At 37.4% G+C, this 17,265-nt stretch overlaps 1 protein-coding gene across 6 annotated transcripts in view; it reads left to right on the forward strand.

Annotated features, from left to right (window-relative positions):
• The window catches only part of rap1gap2a (RAP1 GTPase activating protein 2a), an 85,279-nt gene that overhangs the window by 46,572 nt on the left and 21,442 nt on the right, over positions 1–17,265 (forward strand). For 5 of the 6 annotated variants that reach the window (XM_063017288.1, XM_063017283.1, XM_063017284.1 and 2 more), the window contains exons 2-3: positions 6,889–6,973; positions 14,545–14,580. In XM_063017288.1, the coding sequence (XP_062873358.1) occupies positions 6,968–6,973; positions 14,545–14,580 (42 nt within the window). In that variant the 5' untranslated portion in view covers positions 6,889–6,967. Of the gene's footprint in view, positions 1–1,414; positions 1,474–6,888; positions 6,974–14,544; positions 14,581–17,265 lie in introns of those variants that run through there. The other variant, XM_063017285.1, reaches the window with a different exon arrangement.

Raw genomic sequence — 17,265 nt, forward strand, 5'->3', positions numbered from 1 at the left:
GTATATGAAGTGAAAGATTGATGTTTATAATGACTTATAATGAATAGATCGTTCTTGTTAACACACAGTACATTATATTAGCATACATTAAATAATGCCATATCATTAAGTAGTATAAACAATATACAGTACAGAGATTAAAGAGCTTTTTTTCTTTCTTTTTTTTTGCATAAACTATAATCTCCCTTCACTTTCCTGAGGATTCATAATAATAATAATAATCATCATTTTGGTTAAACACTGAGCCATGTGGCTGGATTCATAATGTTTACCTGCACTGAATGAACAGATTTATAAACACACTACCGTACCTTTAACATTATTGTGCAGGTACATGAAATAGCTTCATTCATCTCTTATTTCATGAGTGATTAATAATTCATTCCTACATGTAATACATGAATTAATTCATAATAATATGCACTAGTTCATTTTGTCTAATGTAAGTGGTGGACAAGGTACACAAACCATGTAGTTGAGTTAAAGTAGAGATATCCAAGGTAAAATATTACTCCAGTAAAAGTAGTAGTAAAAGTAAAATACTCTTTACCTCCACTTCACTGAGTAAAAGTACTAAAGTATTTACCTTCAAATGTACTTAAGTGTGAAAGTAAAAGTAGCATGATTTATTATGGCTCTAATGTTTTATTATCATTTCTGTAACAAGACTCTTGATTAATCACCTCATTTTAAGGTGAAAAGACTCTAGTGGCATTAATTAAGCTTAACTGAATGAGCTAAATTCAGTTATACCTATTAAATAAGATAAACATGTAACATTTAGTGCTGAGCAAATGCTAAACAATAACAGTATTAAGTATATTAATGACATCAAATTCATTATTTCTTTAAAACAAAGCAACATACAGCTGAAAATGCTGCTCAGTAGTGGAAATGAACAGAGCTCCACCCGGAGCTGTGCAGAGAAATGTCCCGCCCCCGTCACAGCGGTTCTCTATGGGAGTGTCGCTACTCTGTTCTCTCTACGGCTCTGGAATCGATTGCTCATCCTGCGTGTCCCGGATGTTTAGTCTGAATTTTTTAATCTGAATTTTGTGATCTGAATTTGACCTATCGAATTTGAGCAACCTGAATATATATTATTTGAATTTTATAAACTTGAATTTTTGATTTTGAATTTGTTAACATCAAAAAATGAAAGTGAAAATGAGTTATTGTAAAATGTGTGGGTTGAATTCTGAGGCAAAAAAGTTCAGTAATCAAAATTCAAAGGCTTAAAGTTCAGTAATCAAAATTCAAAGGCTTTTAAATTCAAAATCTGATGAGACAGATTTACTTCCATACAGTCATCTGGATCCAATTATCGTTCCGTGGCTGGCCTTTTAAGGTCAGGTCTAAAAGGAAGGAGGCTAGAGAGGGGAAGTGACTAAAGTAGCTGGCTAAACCAAGGAAAGCACATGCCTGTTTTTTTTTCCAATCTCAGCTTTCCGAAGAAATGGCAGCATCATCAAGGTAGGCCACAGCATAGCCATTGGAAAGTGGTGGATTTCCCATGAAGCCCAAAGAGTAGAACTCTGCCAGAAGTTCTGTTTTTGGGCATGCTCTCAACACTTGTCAGTATCCCTTGATGCGATCTAGTGTGGAGATATATCGTGATCTCCTAAAGTGCTTGATTAGCTCATTTTCTCTTGGGATGGGGTAGATGTCAAATTCAGAGACCTAACTGAGCTTACAAAAGTCATTATAGAACCATAGTATCCCATCTCCCTTTGGGACCATTACAATCTGGCTGGGCCAGGGGCTCCTTGATTCCTCGATTACTCCAAGTGCCCTAATTTTTTCTTACTCCTTTCTCAATAGCTTGATACCAGGCCTTAGGGCCCTCAGTAGGGCTGCTGCCTTACCAACACTCCTGGAGAAGTCTTAATGGGATGTTAGATGTTGTGCATTTGACCTGGGGCAGGTCTGAAGGCATTCTTATAATAATCCTCTAGTTCTAGCTTTCTGCTTGTAAAGCTCAGGTCCCATCTCTGCTCCATCATATTGACTCAATTCGTTTTAAAAGAAGTTTTATGTCAAAAGACATAAGCCTGAAGTTAATACTTTTTCTCAGAGTAGTTCCCCTGAATCTGTATGTTAATTATAGAAAAGGAGGTCTGTCAATAATTAACTAGAGAGGTGCATTTCCTGAAGAAAATGCGAGTGTGATTGCAGCAATGTCGGGTGTGCATGCCCAAAAATTGTAGTCAAGTCGGTGTGTCATCAATGGGCTGTACGATTTAGAGTTGGAACGGCATCCCAGCATGAATGGTAAACGCTGGCGTGGCGGGTAAACAGGTGCGCGGATCCAAAAGCTGTATACAAGCTGTACATTCCTCAATGGGCCGGACGATTTGGAGTTCGATATACTGTATATGGTCGATATTTCGAAAATTGCGGACGAAGAAAGAATGAGGAAGAATTGCCTACTGCAATCACACTAATAACTTACAGGCTTAATAACTTACAGGCTAGAATTTATCTACTTAAAAATGCATTATTCTTTCGTTCTGGCTTTTTAAATTTCAACTATAATTTATTATTCTGTGTTTTAAAGTTTGTCAGGTTTTGTTTAGCTGGAAAAAAAAAACAGCACTCCCTCGATTCAGAAAGCCACAAAATTTTTCTTTTAGTTAACAATGAAAATCTAACATCAACATAACATCAATTAATTTTAACTCCTCAATTATATAAAGTATAGTTTCTTAACAAACAGTATAAAATGGGATTAACAAGGTTGTTTTTTGCTGTTAACATCAAACCACTTTCTTGTTTTAATTTATTTTTTAAGAGGAGAGATATCTGCCACCAATAAATGACTGACAACAGTGCTGTGGGTAACTACAATTTTTTTTTTTTGACATTCTGTAGAGTATAACTAAACCGATCTACTAAAATAATCACAATATATGGGATCATGTTTTAGTTAATGTTACTGCACCATTCAGCACTGTCCTGTTAAAAAAACTATCCTAAACCTTCTAACTTTTTCTTATGCCAGCCTGAGCCGAAGGTGTGAAACTTGGCAATTAGCAAAGTTTTCTGGCAGCAGTCCACTGGGATGACAGGAAGGGTAAGACAGCAGGAGACTGATCTGTTTGCAAAATAAATAGTCAGTCAGTTTTTGTTACCTATGAATCCTTATAAACCTCTTTCACTGTATAAAGTGAACTGCTTCAGGATGCAGGATGTTTCAGAAAAGAACCCAGTGAACAGTGGAAAGAATCGCTGCCAGTTTGTCTCGCTCCATGTGTAAATTAGGCTCTATTAGATCTAATCATGTCAGGGTCACCTGAATGACCGTTGCTATCCACTCCCTCAACCCGTCTTAATTCATCGGAAGGCACAAGGGGAAAAATTGCTGTGTCACCGCATTCGTTCTGGCACCGAAAAGGCTGATCGTGTCTGCGCTTCAGTAATTTAATATAATGCCATTGTTTCTGTAGGCTGATGTCTGAGATTTATGGTAATAATATCTGGAACACTTTCATAATATTTTATTATCTGTTGCACTGTTGGTCGTCTCTCCGCAGACTTTTTCATTAAAATGCGATATGCTGTATGTAACCAGTTATGAAATCCTGTGTGATTATAACCTGTTATAAACTTGTCCCAATAAATAAAGGATTTCAATCCTAATACATTTCGCATTGACTCATCGGGCATATTTTAGTGGTGTGGCACTTATCAGTTCTCATTTCTGTTTGGTTTTACAACTCTCTGATGTGTATGATTCAACAGCTATTAGTATAAACGGCTCCGAACAAGAGCTTCCATTTTCTGTTAATGGCAAAATTAGTCGATTTAATTTTAAACACTGTGCCAGTCCTTTTACTGTTGAGTATGATAAGTGTTTTAAAGCATGATTATTGTCCCCCAAGGAAGCATAATATCCCCTTTTTCTCTCTGAAGGCCCGGGAGTCAAAAATGGAGGTGAACATCTAAAATGACATCATCCAACTTACTTTTAACCTTTTATTCGGAGATGCTTATTTGCTCACCATAGCTTTAAATAGTGATATTTAAACTTACATTATATAATTTAAATTACCATAACATAACTGTCAGCACAAACCAGTCTCACCATTCTGATCATTTTTTATCAACAAGGCAGTTCTGCCCACACATACTACATTTTTTTTTAATTTGTCAAACCATTTCGATAATTAAAAATCACTGGAAATTAAGCAAACAATCTGGCTGGCACATGAACCATGTGACAGTTGAAGTCAGAATAAGCAGGTGTACTAAATGCAAGTGTGTTGAATTTTCAGAGCTAATGTTAAACATGGGACAGTGGTAGATTGTTTAAGTTTTACTGTCCATTTATATATTCATATATTATTCACATATTATTTATATATTAATATATAATTGTTCTAGTGTACCATAATCTGATGGCAACAAAACAAAAGTGCTTGGTAACAAAGTCAATTGTTAATTCAGTTGGAAAATAACGGACCTGACAACTGCTCCCAGCAACATGATTGGACATCCTATTCCAAAATCATGGGCATTTACAGTATAAAGAGTCTCCCTTCAATCTTTTGCCTTTACACAAAATCTAATTAATCTAAATTAGTCTAAATTATGAACATTTTAGAGTTTATGCACTACTGACAATTTACTGGCTGGAAATTAACATTCCATTTATCTCAAAGGTTTAAGGTCTGTGTAGACCACTGTTGTGCATCAACTTCTCTTTATGAACCTCACTTTGTGCATAGGGATACAGTCAGGCCTTCCTCAAACTGTTGCCACATATTTGGAAGCATAATTATTTATTTTATATGATGAATTTTATACAACTGTTTGCAATGTGGCTAATGTGATTCCTTTAATAAAATTGAGGAAAGCTGCCCATATACTTGTGGCTGTACTGTGTACTTTTGCATACAAAACACAAGATATGCTGAATTATATGCTGAATATCTAGTACATCTAGCCCACAGTATCTCTCTCTGAATCTGACCTGATCTATTTTTCTGAATTGTACGTATTTTAAAGACAATTTATTCACGGATCCAGAGTTGTAAGAACAAAAATAGTAAAAAGCAGATTTTCAATTATGTGGCAATTGTAGATCTGAGCACAAACAATAACAGCCTAAAGAAAATAATTTGCTTTGGTCCCTGGATAAATAGGTGGCAATTCTGTCTCCCCATCACCTAGCAGGGGGACACTAACCAATTTCAGGCATCTGTGAAATCGTTTATGTGGAAGAGGGCTGGTTGCGCCCTTTTTTCTAGAGCACAAATCTGTCCAATAGTCATTTATAGGCTGATGTACAAATTTGTTCAAACTTGTTAGCAGGATTAGTAGAAAAATGTACAAGACACTGTTCTTTTACTTGACATTACATAAGCATACATAGCTTTTAATGAAAAGAATGGTCTTGCTGAGAATGTAAGGTCATCAGCCCATGAGCTAAATCTGAGGTTTACACCGACCAGGCATAACATTGAACAGTGGTAAACCGGCGACAGGGTCATGGACGGCCAAGGCTCATTGATGCACGTGGGGAGTGAAGGCTGGCCCGTGTGGTCCGATCCAACAGACGAGCTACTGTAGCTCAAATTGTTAATGCTGGTTCTGATGAAAAGGTATCAGAATACACAGTGCATCACAGTTTCAGGGCTGTTTTGGCAGCAAAAGAGGGACCAACACAATATTAGGTCATAATGATATGCGGTGTATTAGCTTATGCAGCAGGAAAACAAATACAACTCGTTCATGACTGAAAACCAGACCGTTTTTTAAATAAGAGTGGGCTAAACTACCTCAGTGGTGTAAAAACTACTGTCAAATTACAAAAAGTGTTTATTCAAAGTATCTGCGGTTGATTATGAAAGTGCAACCAGTTATTAAGTTCAGAAAGCATTGGTTGGTATAGGTGTAGGATACCTGTGTTCCCAAAAACTCTTATTATTGTTTATTATAATTTATTTTAAATAATTTAGTGTGCACTGCTATAATAGGTAGACATACACTGATCAGCCATAACATTTAAACCACCTCCTTCATCAGTGGTCACAGGACGCTGCCCACGGGGCGCCGTTGGCTGGATATATTTTTGGTTGGTGGACTATTCTCAGTCCAGCAGTGACAGTGAGGTGTTTAAAAACTCCATTAGCACTCATACCAGCACCATTGAAGAACAGCATGAAAGGGGGCTAGCAAAGCATGCAGAGAAACAGATGGACTACAGTCAGTAATTGTAGAACCACAAAGTGCTTCTATATGCTAAGTGGAGCTGTAAGAATGTTTAATAGATGATTTCACTGGTGTGGTGTGCATGACCTTAAAATATAAACAAAATGTATGTTTCACTACACTGAATAACAAAGAAATGACTGAGACTACATCATATTTAGGAGTTATAACACTGGGATGTAAACAAGGTGTCTGACTTTGAGTGCAGAGCTGATTTGCAGAGTCACAGAAATACAAGGACTACATAAGGACACATTGATTAGCTAACAAATGAGACAGACATGTAAACAAATTACAAGTCTGAATCATTTAGTGGGTTGATGTGGAGGTGTTAAAAGACTGTGTGGGTGAAGAAGTATCTGGATACATGATTATCTCATCTTTTTAATCTCCTTTCTTTCTTTCTTTCTTTCTTTCTTTCTTTCTTTCTTTCTTTCTTTCTTTCTTTCTTTCTTTCTTTCTTTCTTTCTTTCTGTCTGTCTGTCTGTCATATTCTGGATCTCTGGTTTAAATATGATCTCTTTTCTCTCTGGAGAAGAGCATTGCATGTCCTCGTTCTCTGTGTATGTATGAGTGTGTGCTTTACTTCTCTTTTTTAAATGAAATACTGCACTGCTCACATGTGTGAATGTGCTGTTCTCTTTCAATAAAAAGTGCCTATGTGTGTTTCTTTAGGAAACAAGAGCTGCTGACCATCTCCAGTGTACCTCTGGGAGAATGTCCACCATCACCACCCCGCACTGCGCCACCTACAATGAAGGTCAGTTGTGTACTAACTGTAGGAATAATTGTAATGCTGTCATTTTTTGGGTTTATATGATGTTTAGTTATTTGCATTTCTCACATGCTGGTCCCCGCCCTAAAATGGATTAGCAAATGTTCAGCTACAGTGGGGAGCTTACAAAGTAATGTATTTTGACTTTGTATGTTAACAATGAATTATGTATTACTGAGCAAAAACAAAGGTATGTTTAACATCAAAATAGTTTAAGAGAAAGAGTTTCTATAATAAAAGGTATATATCAAATGTCATGGTAAAATAAAGTCAGCTGTCAGTCACTTGAAATTTGATGCAGAACGACCTGAACTTAGGAGGAAGGACAGGAAGCTAAAACAGTTTAGTTTAGTTCTGGGAAAGGTCCTTGTGTGACCTAGTCAATCTTCTGACTTATATACTATAAAAAATAAGAACTTTAAAAATATCAGCCACAGTAGGTTTTGTAACCTTGAGTAAAACACAATTTTCACATTTCTCAAAAGAAATGGGTCAAAGTCCAACCACATTGCTTCGGAAAGGTTTTTATTTTTACTGCAGTCATTTCTAACAATGTCTGTAGATGCCAAAGGATTTAAGGACTAGTAATAGGCATTAATCTCTGGTTTACAAGAACAGTTACTTATAGTCTAACTGCCAGCTTAGCTAAAGCTGCTTTGTACTACTGCAAGCTACTCTTCAGCTCTAAGAATCATTCTTTATATGGACGTTTGTATGCCAAATTACATTTTTAAATGTCTGTGACTATGCTCCTTTTGAAATCTACGTTCTGACCTGACAAAATGATGTGACATTCCCCAGAGTAAGAGGCACTAATTTAAAAGGAACTGACTGTGTTAGGGCACAGATTGTGTTTGTGATGGATGGTAGAGCTGGGAAACTGCAGTTATTTGGTAGGTGTCACCTTGAAATGAGTCAGCATTTATCAGAAATGAAAGAGAGAGAGAGAGAGAGAGAGAGAAAGAGAGAGAGAGAGAGAGAGAGAGAAAGAGAGTAAAAGAGTAATAGTAGCTCTTAAAAGAATAATGGTTCCTTAAGGGCTGTGTGGATTAAATATACAATTTAAACATTATTTGTTGGCCCTAAATCCTCTTTTAAAAGACTTCAATTTGAAAGTTTTTTTGTGATCAAGAGACACATCAAATAATCTTTTTCTCAGTGTCAAATGGAACCTCATTAATGTAGAAATGGGTCAGGTTTATTTACACAGCACTTTTTAGAGGGGACCAAAAACCCTTAATAAGCAAGCCAAGGGCAACGGTGTCACAAAAAAAAAACTCCTTAAATAATACAAGAATGAAACCTTTAGTGCCCAGATGGTGCAGCGGGATTATCCACTAGCACATCAGCGCCGAGATTCTGAACTTCTCGGTTCGAAACTCGGTGTTGCCACCGGTCAGCTGGGCGCCATCTAGTGGGCATAATTGGCTGTGCCCGCAGTAGACACTAATTGGCTACTGTGTCTGCTAGAGGGCGGGATGGCCGGACTATGTGGGTGCAAGGACCCTAATTAGCAGATAGAGACGCCTTTGCAGAGTGCTTGGGTGAAAGGAAGAAGGAAAGGAAGGCGTAAGCTGCAACATACCCTCCTCGCATGCAATCAGGGTTCCCCAGCAGCGGAAGACAGATTGACTACGCTAAATTGGGAGAAAATGGGAGAAAATTAATAAATAAATAGAAAAATAAGAAGGAAACCTTGACAGGAACCAGACTTAACAGGGACTCATCCTCCTTGGGTGTCAGAGAGGATGTTTAAAAGAACTAGAATTAGATTAAATCAATATATAATGAATTAAAAATAAAATTAATTATAACAAAAGTAACAAAAAAAAAGCAATTCAGTGTCTTTGATTAACCTGACTGCATGTTTTTGGACTGTGGGAGGAAACCAGAGCTCTTATCTTAATGACAGTTGTCATTATGTTTTGCACTGGAATAAAGGAAGCATGTCTGACTGGTTATTTGTCTTGCTCCTTATTTGCAAGTTAAGCACTTGCACATTTAATTCTTTTTAGATTTCATTTTAGTGCTATCTTACTGACAGCTGTTGTGCAATGACTGACCAGCAGTAATTTAAAACATGTAAGAAAGCAGAAATTTACTAGTGACTGACTAAACTGCATCAAAAACAGGTATTCACCAAGACCAGTCGTTGATCATTGGAAGCATTGGAAGCTTGGCCATCTCTCCCTCTCCAAATTCTGTCTGTCTCTGTCTGTTATGTACATGGATGTATATGTTGTTGTAGCTCAGTTGCCTTAAGGTTGGACATGTTGTGCATTCTGAGATGCTTTTCTGCTCACCATAATTGTAATGAGTGCTCATTTAAGTTATTTTAGACTCCCTATTAGTGCCAACAAAGTGTTTCTGTTGGCAGAACTGCCAAACAGTGACTTTCTATTTCTTTGCACCATTTGTGTAAACTCTGGAAGCCACTTAGATCACATCTTTTTTCCCCATTCTGGTGTTTGATGTCAAAATAAGCTAAAGCTCCTTTGATTGTATGCATTACGCTTGAACATGGCTGATTTGATAATGATATAACAAAATTATTTAATTGAGCAGTTGTACAGGTATTTTTAGTAAAGTGGCTTTTGAGTGCAGAATATCCTCCATGCAAACTGGCCCTAATTATATAATCACACAGAAGTAGCAGTGCCAATCATCAGGTTGCTGTATTAAATACACTTTTAAAATTGTGTTTAAATTATTCAGTCACAGAAAAGCCACAGGAGCAGATATCATCTCAAGACGCCCCTTACAACTGTATGTAAACTTTTAACCCTAACTGTATGGCCCCAAGTATGCACTTCCTGAACCACCTGTTCTCTGGTTGGTAGAGCTGGCAGGAAACTTTGCATTTACAAAACACAAATCCCACCCCCCCCCACACACACACACACCTCCTCGATGCACACACACTGACACACACAAACACACACACACACTCAGTTGAGAGTGTTGATGCCACGGTGGTACGTTGCAGCTGATGACCGCTCCCAAGACTGTAAAAGAGGGAAGAAGAAAAGCAGGGTGTGTTTGTAGCTGATAAGTTCCTCCACACAGGGTAGCAAAGAAAAAAAAAGTTTGCTATATGTATAGCCTAAGAAAAAGAGAAGTAAGAAGACAGAAAGTTATCTAGAGGCACAGACTGGTAGGACCGGTTGTGGAGTGGTGTGTCAGATCTTCCAGGCGCACCCGGTAGTCCTGTTCTTGTTGTGTGTAGAAGAGTCCACAGATGAGCAACGCACCAACAAAAGAGGTATGACACAGCCTGTAATGTTCAATAAGAGTGTGTGTTTGGGGAAGGGGGAGGGTGGTAAATGGAGTGTGCAAATAAAAGACGAAATCTATGTGATGTGGTTTTGTGGTTAGTGAAGCTGTACATGTAGCTCATGTTTTGTATGATGAATCGGCAAAGTGAGATTATTTATGGGTTTAATTTTACTACACAGGAATATATACTGAAATAAAAGGTTATACCAGCCAGTCAGGGAATCAACTGCATTTACATCATAGCATTTATGACTAGTGTGCTTGGTTTATATGGGTGGTGTGATTGGATTATATTAATATTGTTATATATTAACATTGTGAGTAATAACGGTAATAAAAATGTCTGTAACAAGAAATGGACTGAACATTCAGATCTACTTGGACCAGAATACCTGTATGTCTTTCTATGTCCATTAAGTCAAATGTAATCCAGGAAACACAAGTATAACTGTCCGCAGTCAACCAAGCTTTCCATCACTATGTGCTTTGAGGATTTCCTGCTAAAACAGTCCTCATTCTAGCTTTCAGGGGACAATTTTGGAGCTGAGGCTTTCTGAGGTTTTTCTTGTGTGGCAGCCTTTAAGCCCTTGGCACTGTTATGTCTGTGTACTATAGACAGTGTAAGAATAAATTAGGGGTCATGCCAGACAGTAAAATTACAATTTAGGACTTTCTGTACCATCAAAATAATAATCTACATTTCTATTTTGAAAATAGAATAATAAATTCTCCCAATTTAACATAATCAATTTGTCTTCCGCTCCTCCGATGCATGTGCAGCCCTTAGTTGAACCCTTTTTCACCTATGCGCTCTGCACAGGCACCTCTCTATCTGCCAATCAGGGTCCGTACACAGCGTTTTAAAGACCCCACCAACATAGTCCGGTCATCCCGCCCTAGCAGAATCGCGTCTGCTGCAAACACTGCCAATTATGCCCGCTAGATGGCGCCCAGCTGACCGGTGGCAACGCCGAGTTTCGAACCGAGGAGTTCGGAATCTCAGCGCTGGTGTGCTAGCAGAATATTCCGCTGTGCCACCTGGGCGCCTAAAAATAGGATTTATTATTAATTCACAAACAGAAAACAGGGAAACATACTTGTAGTCCTATGTGATACTGTTGTGTATTGTCTAGCTTAAATAAATGTAGGACTATCATTTTGAAAGTGTGATCTGGAAAAGCTACAGCTTGTATTGATTCCATTCTCAATTAAACTAAATAATGCAAAAAATATGACTTACATGAAATAAGTTAATAACAAATTTCCAAAGACTCCTAGAATCTAATGCCAAATATATCTGCTAGAATAATGCTCATGGTTTTGGAATTGGCCCAATGGTTTTGTCCAACCAGCTTCTGGTCAGATATCCACATACCTGGTTAATTATGGTCATAATGTCATTATATAGTATACACTAAGGTAAAGGTCCTACAGGATAAACACATCTAAGTGATACTTAATGGCATTGCACTGAATTTTCAGAAGCAGCCGTTCTTTGTTTACAAATATTTTAATCGAGTCTGTTGCTTCCTTGCTGTGAACGATGTGACTTGAAATTCTAAGGTAAATGCCACAGTGTTCCACAGAGACTGGGGGTTGAATAATAGTGCACACTGACATTTGCCATGAGAACTTGTTGATGTTTTTCATGGGTGAAAATATATTTTTAGGCATCACAGCATCTAGTCTGACATTGCATGCTTATAATCAGCTGTGGAGCAGCAGCACAGTCCACTGTAGGAGATAAGGACACCCTGATCATGTGTAGGTCTATGTGAAGCATTACTTTTTTTATTTTTGGTTCTATATTCTAGACAGATTTTTGCCCCGGCACATGCACGTTTACATTCAAATTTATCCAAAGTCTATAAGTACCAATAGATTATATTTTACAGTGTAAAGTCTACAGTGTTTAAGTTTCTGTTAGCAATGTTTTGTATTGTTGAGGAAAGGGCAGGTTCAAAATCATTACCCAGGAGTAACTGGCTGACTGACAAATGACAACAGTAGATTTTCTATTGAGCTTTTGTAAACAGACAAAAGACTTTATATTTAACAGAGCTTATGTCTGTAATTATTAAAGCAATAAGCCACGAGAGGCCGTGCATTACTGTGATTTTAGCACGGGGATGACGTTTTTGGCACGACGCAAAGCGGAGTGCCTAAAACTTCTTTCCCCGTGCTAAAATCATAACAGTAATGCACGGTCTCGAGTGGCTTATTGCTTTTATAAAACGGCGGTCAACATAAAATATAATAAATACAACAATGTTTAATTCATAAATGTATTTATTGTGTATAAACTTACAATAAAGCATTCTTCCGCGACGCAAAATAGTTCGATTAACAGTGTTGCTAGGCAACATGAGGGCGAAAATAACATTAATTTTTTCTATTCAGTGGCGTATTAATATGGAATTATGTGAGGTGGTCCTAGGTGTGCGTTTATCGGGGATTTTACAAGGGCTTCGAACGCGGCTCAGCCAATCAGATTTTAGGACCGGAACTATCCGTTTTATAAAATATATTTGCTATATTTAAGTTTGGAAGATATGATGATGTGCCAGCAGTCTAATTCATGCCATATTTGTCATATGTATTTGTTATTAGATCGTTGTGTATATTGTACAGCCCTTCTTGGATAGGGTAGGTGTCTGCAGCAGTAAAGGAGATATACTGTATAATTGAGTAATTGGATACAACTAGATTGGGAGAAAAAGAGAAAAATAATAAATATAATAATAATAATAATTTAAAAAAATCAAGTAGTCAAAATACAATGAACTAACAAAATCAATTATTAAGATGAATAAAGTGTAAAAACATTTTAAAATTTCTTCTAGTAAATCAAATTAAAACTAGATTAAATTGTTAGGTTCTTGGAGGTTCTCATCTTACGGCTGGATTTTAGATGGAGCTGTTTTCTTTTGCTCCTGCATCTGTGTTATGGGTCTTGTATTAAATCTCCAAGGTTATCCTGGCAGCCATGGTCCCTTGTTGGTCTTGCTTTGTTGACTCTGTGCAGCCGTGTTGGTCACAACCCTTGGAGAATTAATATTTAACCAGGTGATATTTTCCCCTCTCGACGTTTCCCACCCACCGACACCTGTTAGAATTTCTTTATGTTCTTTTGAGCATCTTTACATTTTAAACAAGCGATTTAGTGTAATAATCGTAGTGTTGTGTACAGTGGGCTCAGTATGCTTACTTAAGGTAAGACAACATTAATTTTTCTTTGATTTAGATGTCTTCTATATGTATCTCATTTAAGTTATCGGTGCGTTTGGGTGTGTGTCAACACTAGATTAAATAACAGTTTTTATATGTAGATTAAATAACAGTTTTTGTATGTAGATTAAATAACAGTTTTTTTATGTACAATGTGTTATACACATGAAAAAATATACAGATAAAGAATTACTAATCTACACATTACATAGCTGAATAAGGTTCATTCTTTTAGACAATATAATGCCTTAGGCAGTGGTGTATCACCACTAAGATTGGATCAGGAAAAGGGAAGAGCAAAATCTTTACAGCTAAAAATAAAAATATTAAAAATAATAACCACTGCATTTTTTCTAATGAAACAGATCTTGTATAAATACTCAGTGGCTATCAAAACAAAAGTAAATGTATTGTTATCTCTGTGTTTACTACCTTTTCTGAAAATGATTTTAAAGAGTGCCTGTGGAAATTTGTACCCATTAAGTGCACTTGTGAGGTCCAACTGCCTCTCAATTGGTGTTACAATTTATTTAAAGTGTTCAGTGGGGTTAAGTTCAGGTCTTTGTACTTATTAACCTTTATGCTTATTTAGGAATGTACAGTGTTATGATCTGCATATGATATGAAATTGCCTTTACAGAGAAAAACTACAGGCCTCTATGGAAGTCCAAGTGAGCAAAGTTAGCTTTGTTTTAGGTGGAAGAGACACTCAGTCTTAGCAGTACTTTTCACTAGCCAACCTGGGGCAAGCTCATGTGTACAAAATAGGGTAGTTTGGGCTTCCCTCCAGGCATTTTTAGTCCCATCATGACTGAATAATCTGTATTTTAAAAAGAGGCATTGGCTAGCTTTATGTCCTGGGAGATGTGCTGGTCCTTACTTTCCCTGATTGGTAGCTGTTGTGCATACGGGAGACATCACTAAAGGGTGGCAATTAGCTGGCAAAGTTTGCATCCACTTGAATTAAGTGATCGTCTTAATATGTTTAAAAAATATATTAAATACTGGACACAGTAGTTTTTGTTGTTCTCATTTTATTTTGTCTTTTTCAGTCTGCTGAGTTCTTCGACATGCTGGAAAGGATGCAGGTGAGTGCCGACTTCTTTAATCCCTGGGATGCTGGAGAGGATGCACTGTATTAGCCTGCAGGTGGTCTTTCAGCTTTCCCGGGCTGTTATCTGGATTGTGTACTTGAAGAATGTCAGAAAGGGTTATTATTTTGTCCTCGAATGCTATAGGAGAGTTGGAATGGTTCAGTCCAGCTGGGCGAGCAGTGGGGCAGGCCGCCTATCTGCCCTGACTGAATGATCACACAGGAGGGAAAAATATACTGGCTTCTTTCAAAGCCTCATCGATTCGACTCAAACTTTTCTGAGTAGTGTGGGTTTAGTTAGTGCTGTATGTGGGGGATCTGATAGCGAGAGTTTTGTGAGGATGACTCACTGGTCTGAGTGTGTGTAAGCCAGACACACGGTGTATATTAACCTGTAGGTAAAGAACATCAGATCAATACCAAGAGCGCTCTGAGGAAGGAGATCAACAAGATTTATCCTGTATTTAATGTTAAAAGACGATTGAAAAGCCATAATCAAAGCTGAGGAAATGTCAGTGAAGGATGGAATACTTCAGCCTTTTTAATCCAGACTTTATTTACCACATCTGTACTGCATAAGTATTTAGTACAAACAAGAATTTGAACATGTTTTGTGCAAGAATAGATCTTTATTTGAAAAAAGAATTTGGTCTTGGTGTATTAGAGGTCAATTTAAATGATCTAGTGCTTGATACATTGAAAAAAAGACTATTTGTTTGTTTATTAGGATTTAACATCATGTTTTACACTTTGGTTACATTCATGACAGGATCGGTAGTTACTCATTACACAAGATTATATTGAACACAGTCATGGACATTTTAGTATCTCCAATTCACCTCACTTGCATGTCTTTGGACTGAAAACCAGAGCACCCAGAGTAAACCCACGCAGACACGGCCGCCCCACCTGGGGATCGAACCAAGGACCTTCTTGCTGTGAGGCGACAGTGCTACCCACTTAGCCACCGTGTTGCCCAAAAGACTATTTCCAACAATACTTATACTAGACAGGTACAATGAAGATTATGGAAATTAGCTGCAATTAGTTTCCACATTTGAGGTTGCTTGGTTTTTCCTGAGTGGAGCTCTTGAAGGAAGAGTTTCAGAAAACTCTGACTTTTTAATTCAAAACTCACTAATAATGGAAGTCTAAGGCCAGTTTTTTAGACATAGGACTAAGTTAGTCTGTTCTCATTCACTGTCTTTATAGATCTTGCCTTGTGCACATGGACACAGTTATGCCTAAACAGGAAAGGGCTAATATAATATTTATTTTATATGATTGATTTGATACATCTGTCAGAAATAGGTGTGCCTGAAATACCTGAAATCTGTTACTAGGAGAGGTTTCTACATACTTTGTCTAACTAATGGTCTGCGGATATGCTTTAGATGTGATGATTAAAGTGTTAACCGAAAGAGTGAAGTAGTCCTAAAAGCACTGGGTATAAATGATAAAAACCTTCTCCACACATAAAAGGGAACCTTGTAAGTTGAACTGAATAGTGAGTGGTTTCTTGATATTTATATTTCTGTGTTTGTGATTCACACATGTATGAGATCACAAGTCTTATTTAAAAGCAAGACAGTCTGTGTGCTCTGTTAGTGTAAAGTAGTGAGAAATTCAAAGATGAATGATTCAGCACTGAAGGTGGGGGATAAATAGTGCAACAAGGGTCGGATTTGAAAGTGTTCGATACGTGCAGCTCTATCCAGTCTCTTGCTGTTTAATGCCATGACCACACACTGAATCTAATCTGCTCTGTGTACACTGTATTGAAACAGACACTTATGAAGATAAGTCCTTTATTATCTCCTATTATCCACAGTGTCATGACTCCTTAACCCTGTCGCTGGAAATCAACTAAATTAACTGCAGTCCAGTCTAAGCTGAAACACTTCAGTATATCAGGGCTGGGTGTATTTAAAGGGTGGTACATTCCTGCAAGGACATTTGTCATCAGTGGCATCAGCTAAAACGTAGAGTAGTTAGAAAATCAGAGAGTATATTAACCAGATTTTTGTCACTGGATTTGGATTCACCAGTAGCATAATCATTAGAGGAATGCTGTGGTATTATTTATTCAAGGGGAATAAAAAAAAGTTATTTTTGAGAAGGCTGTTTTTGGCTGTGACTGACTGTTAAAAGTCAGCACATCAGTTTAGCCCTATTTCATTTGTGTTTCCTCCACAATACCTGCTTAGAACATCTGGTGCACACACTCACACACACACACACACACACACACACACACACACACACACACACACACACACAAATATATATCCTTGTTTCTACACTCACTATCCATTTTATCAGCTCCACTTACCATATTGAAGCACTTTGTAGTTCTACACAGTTGTACAATTACTGACTGTAGTCCATCTGTTTCTTTACATACAGTGTATCACAAAAGTGAGTACACCCCTCACATTTCTGCAGATATTTAAGTATATCTTTTCATGGGACAACACTGACAAAATCACACTTTCACACAATGAAAAGTAGTCTGTGTGCAGCTTATATAACAGTGTAAATTTATTCTTCCCTCAAAATAACTCAATATACAGCCATTAATGTCTAAACCACCGGCAACAAAAGTGAGTACACCCCTAAGAGACTACACCCCTAAATGTCCAAATTGAGCACTGCTTGTCATTTTCCCTCCAAAATGTCA

The sequence above is a fragment of the Trichomycterus rosablanca genome, chromosome 20 (genome assembly GCF_030014385.1).
Source record: "Trichomycterus rosablanca isolate fTriRos1 chromosome 20, fTriRos1.hap1, whole genome shotgun sequence".
Lineage (NCBI taxonomy): Eukaryota > Metazoa > Chordata > Actinopteri > Siluriformes > Trichomycteridae > Trichomycterus > Trichomycterus rosablanca.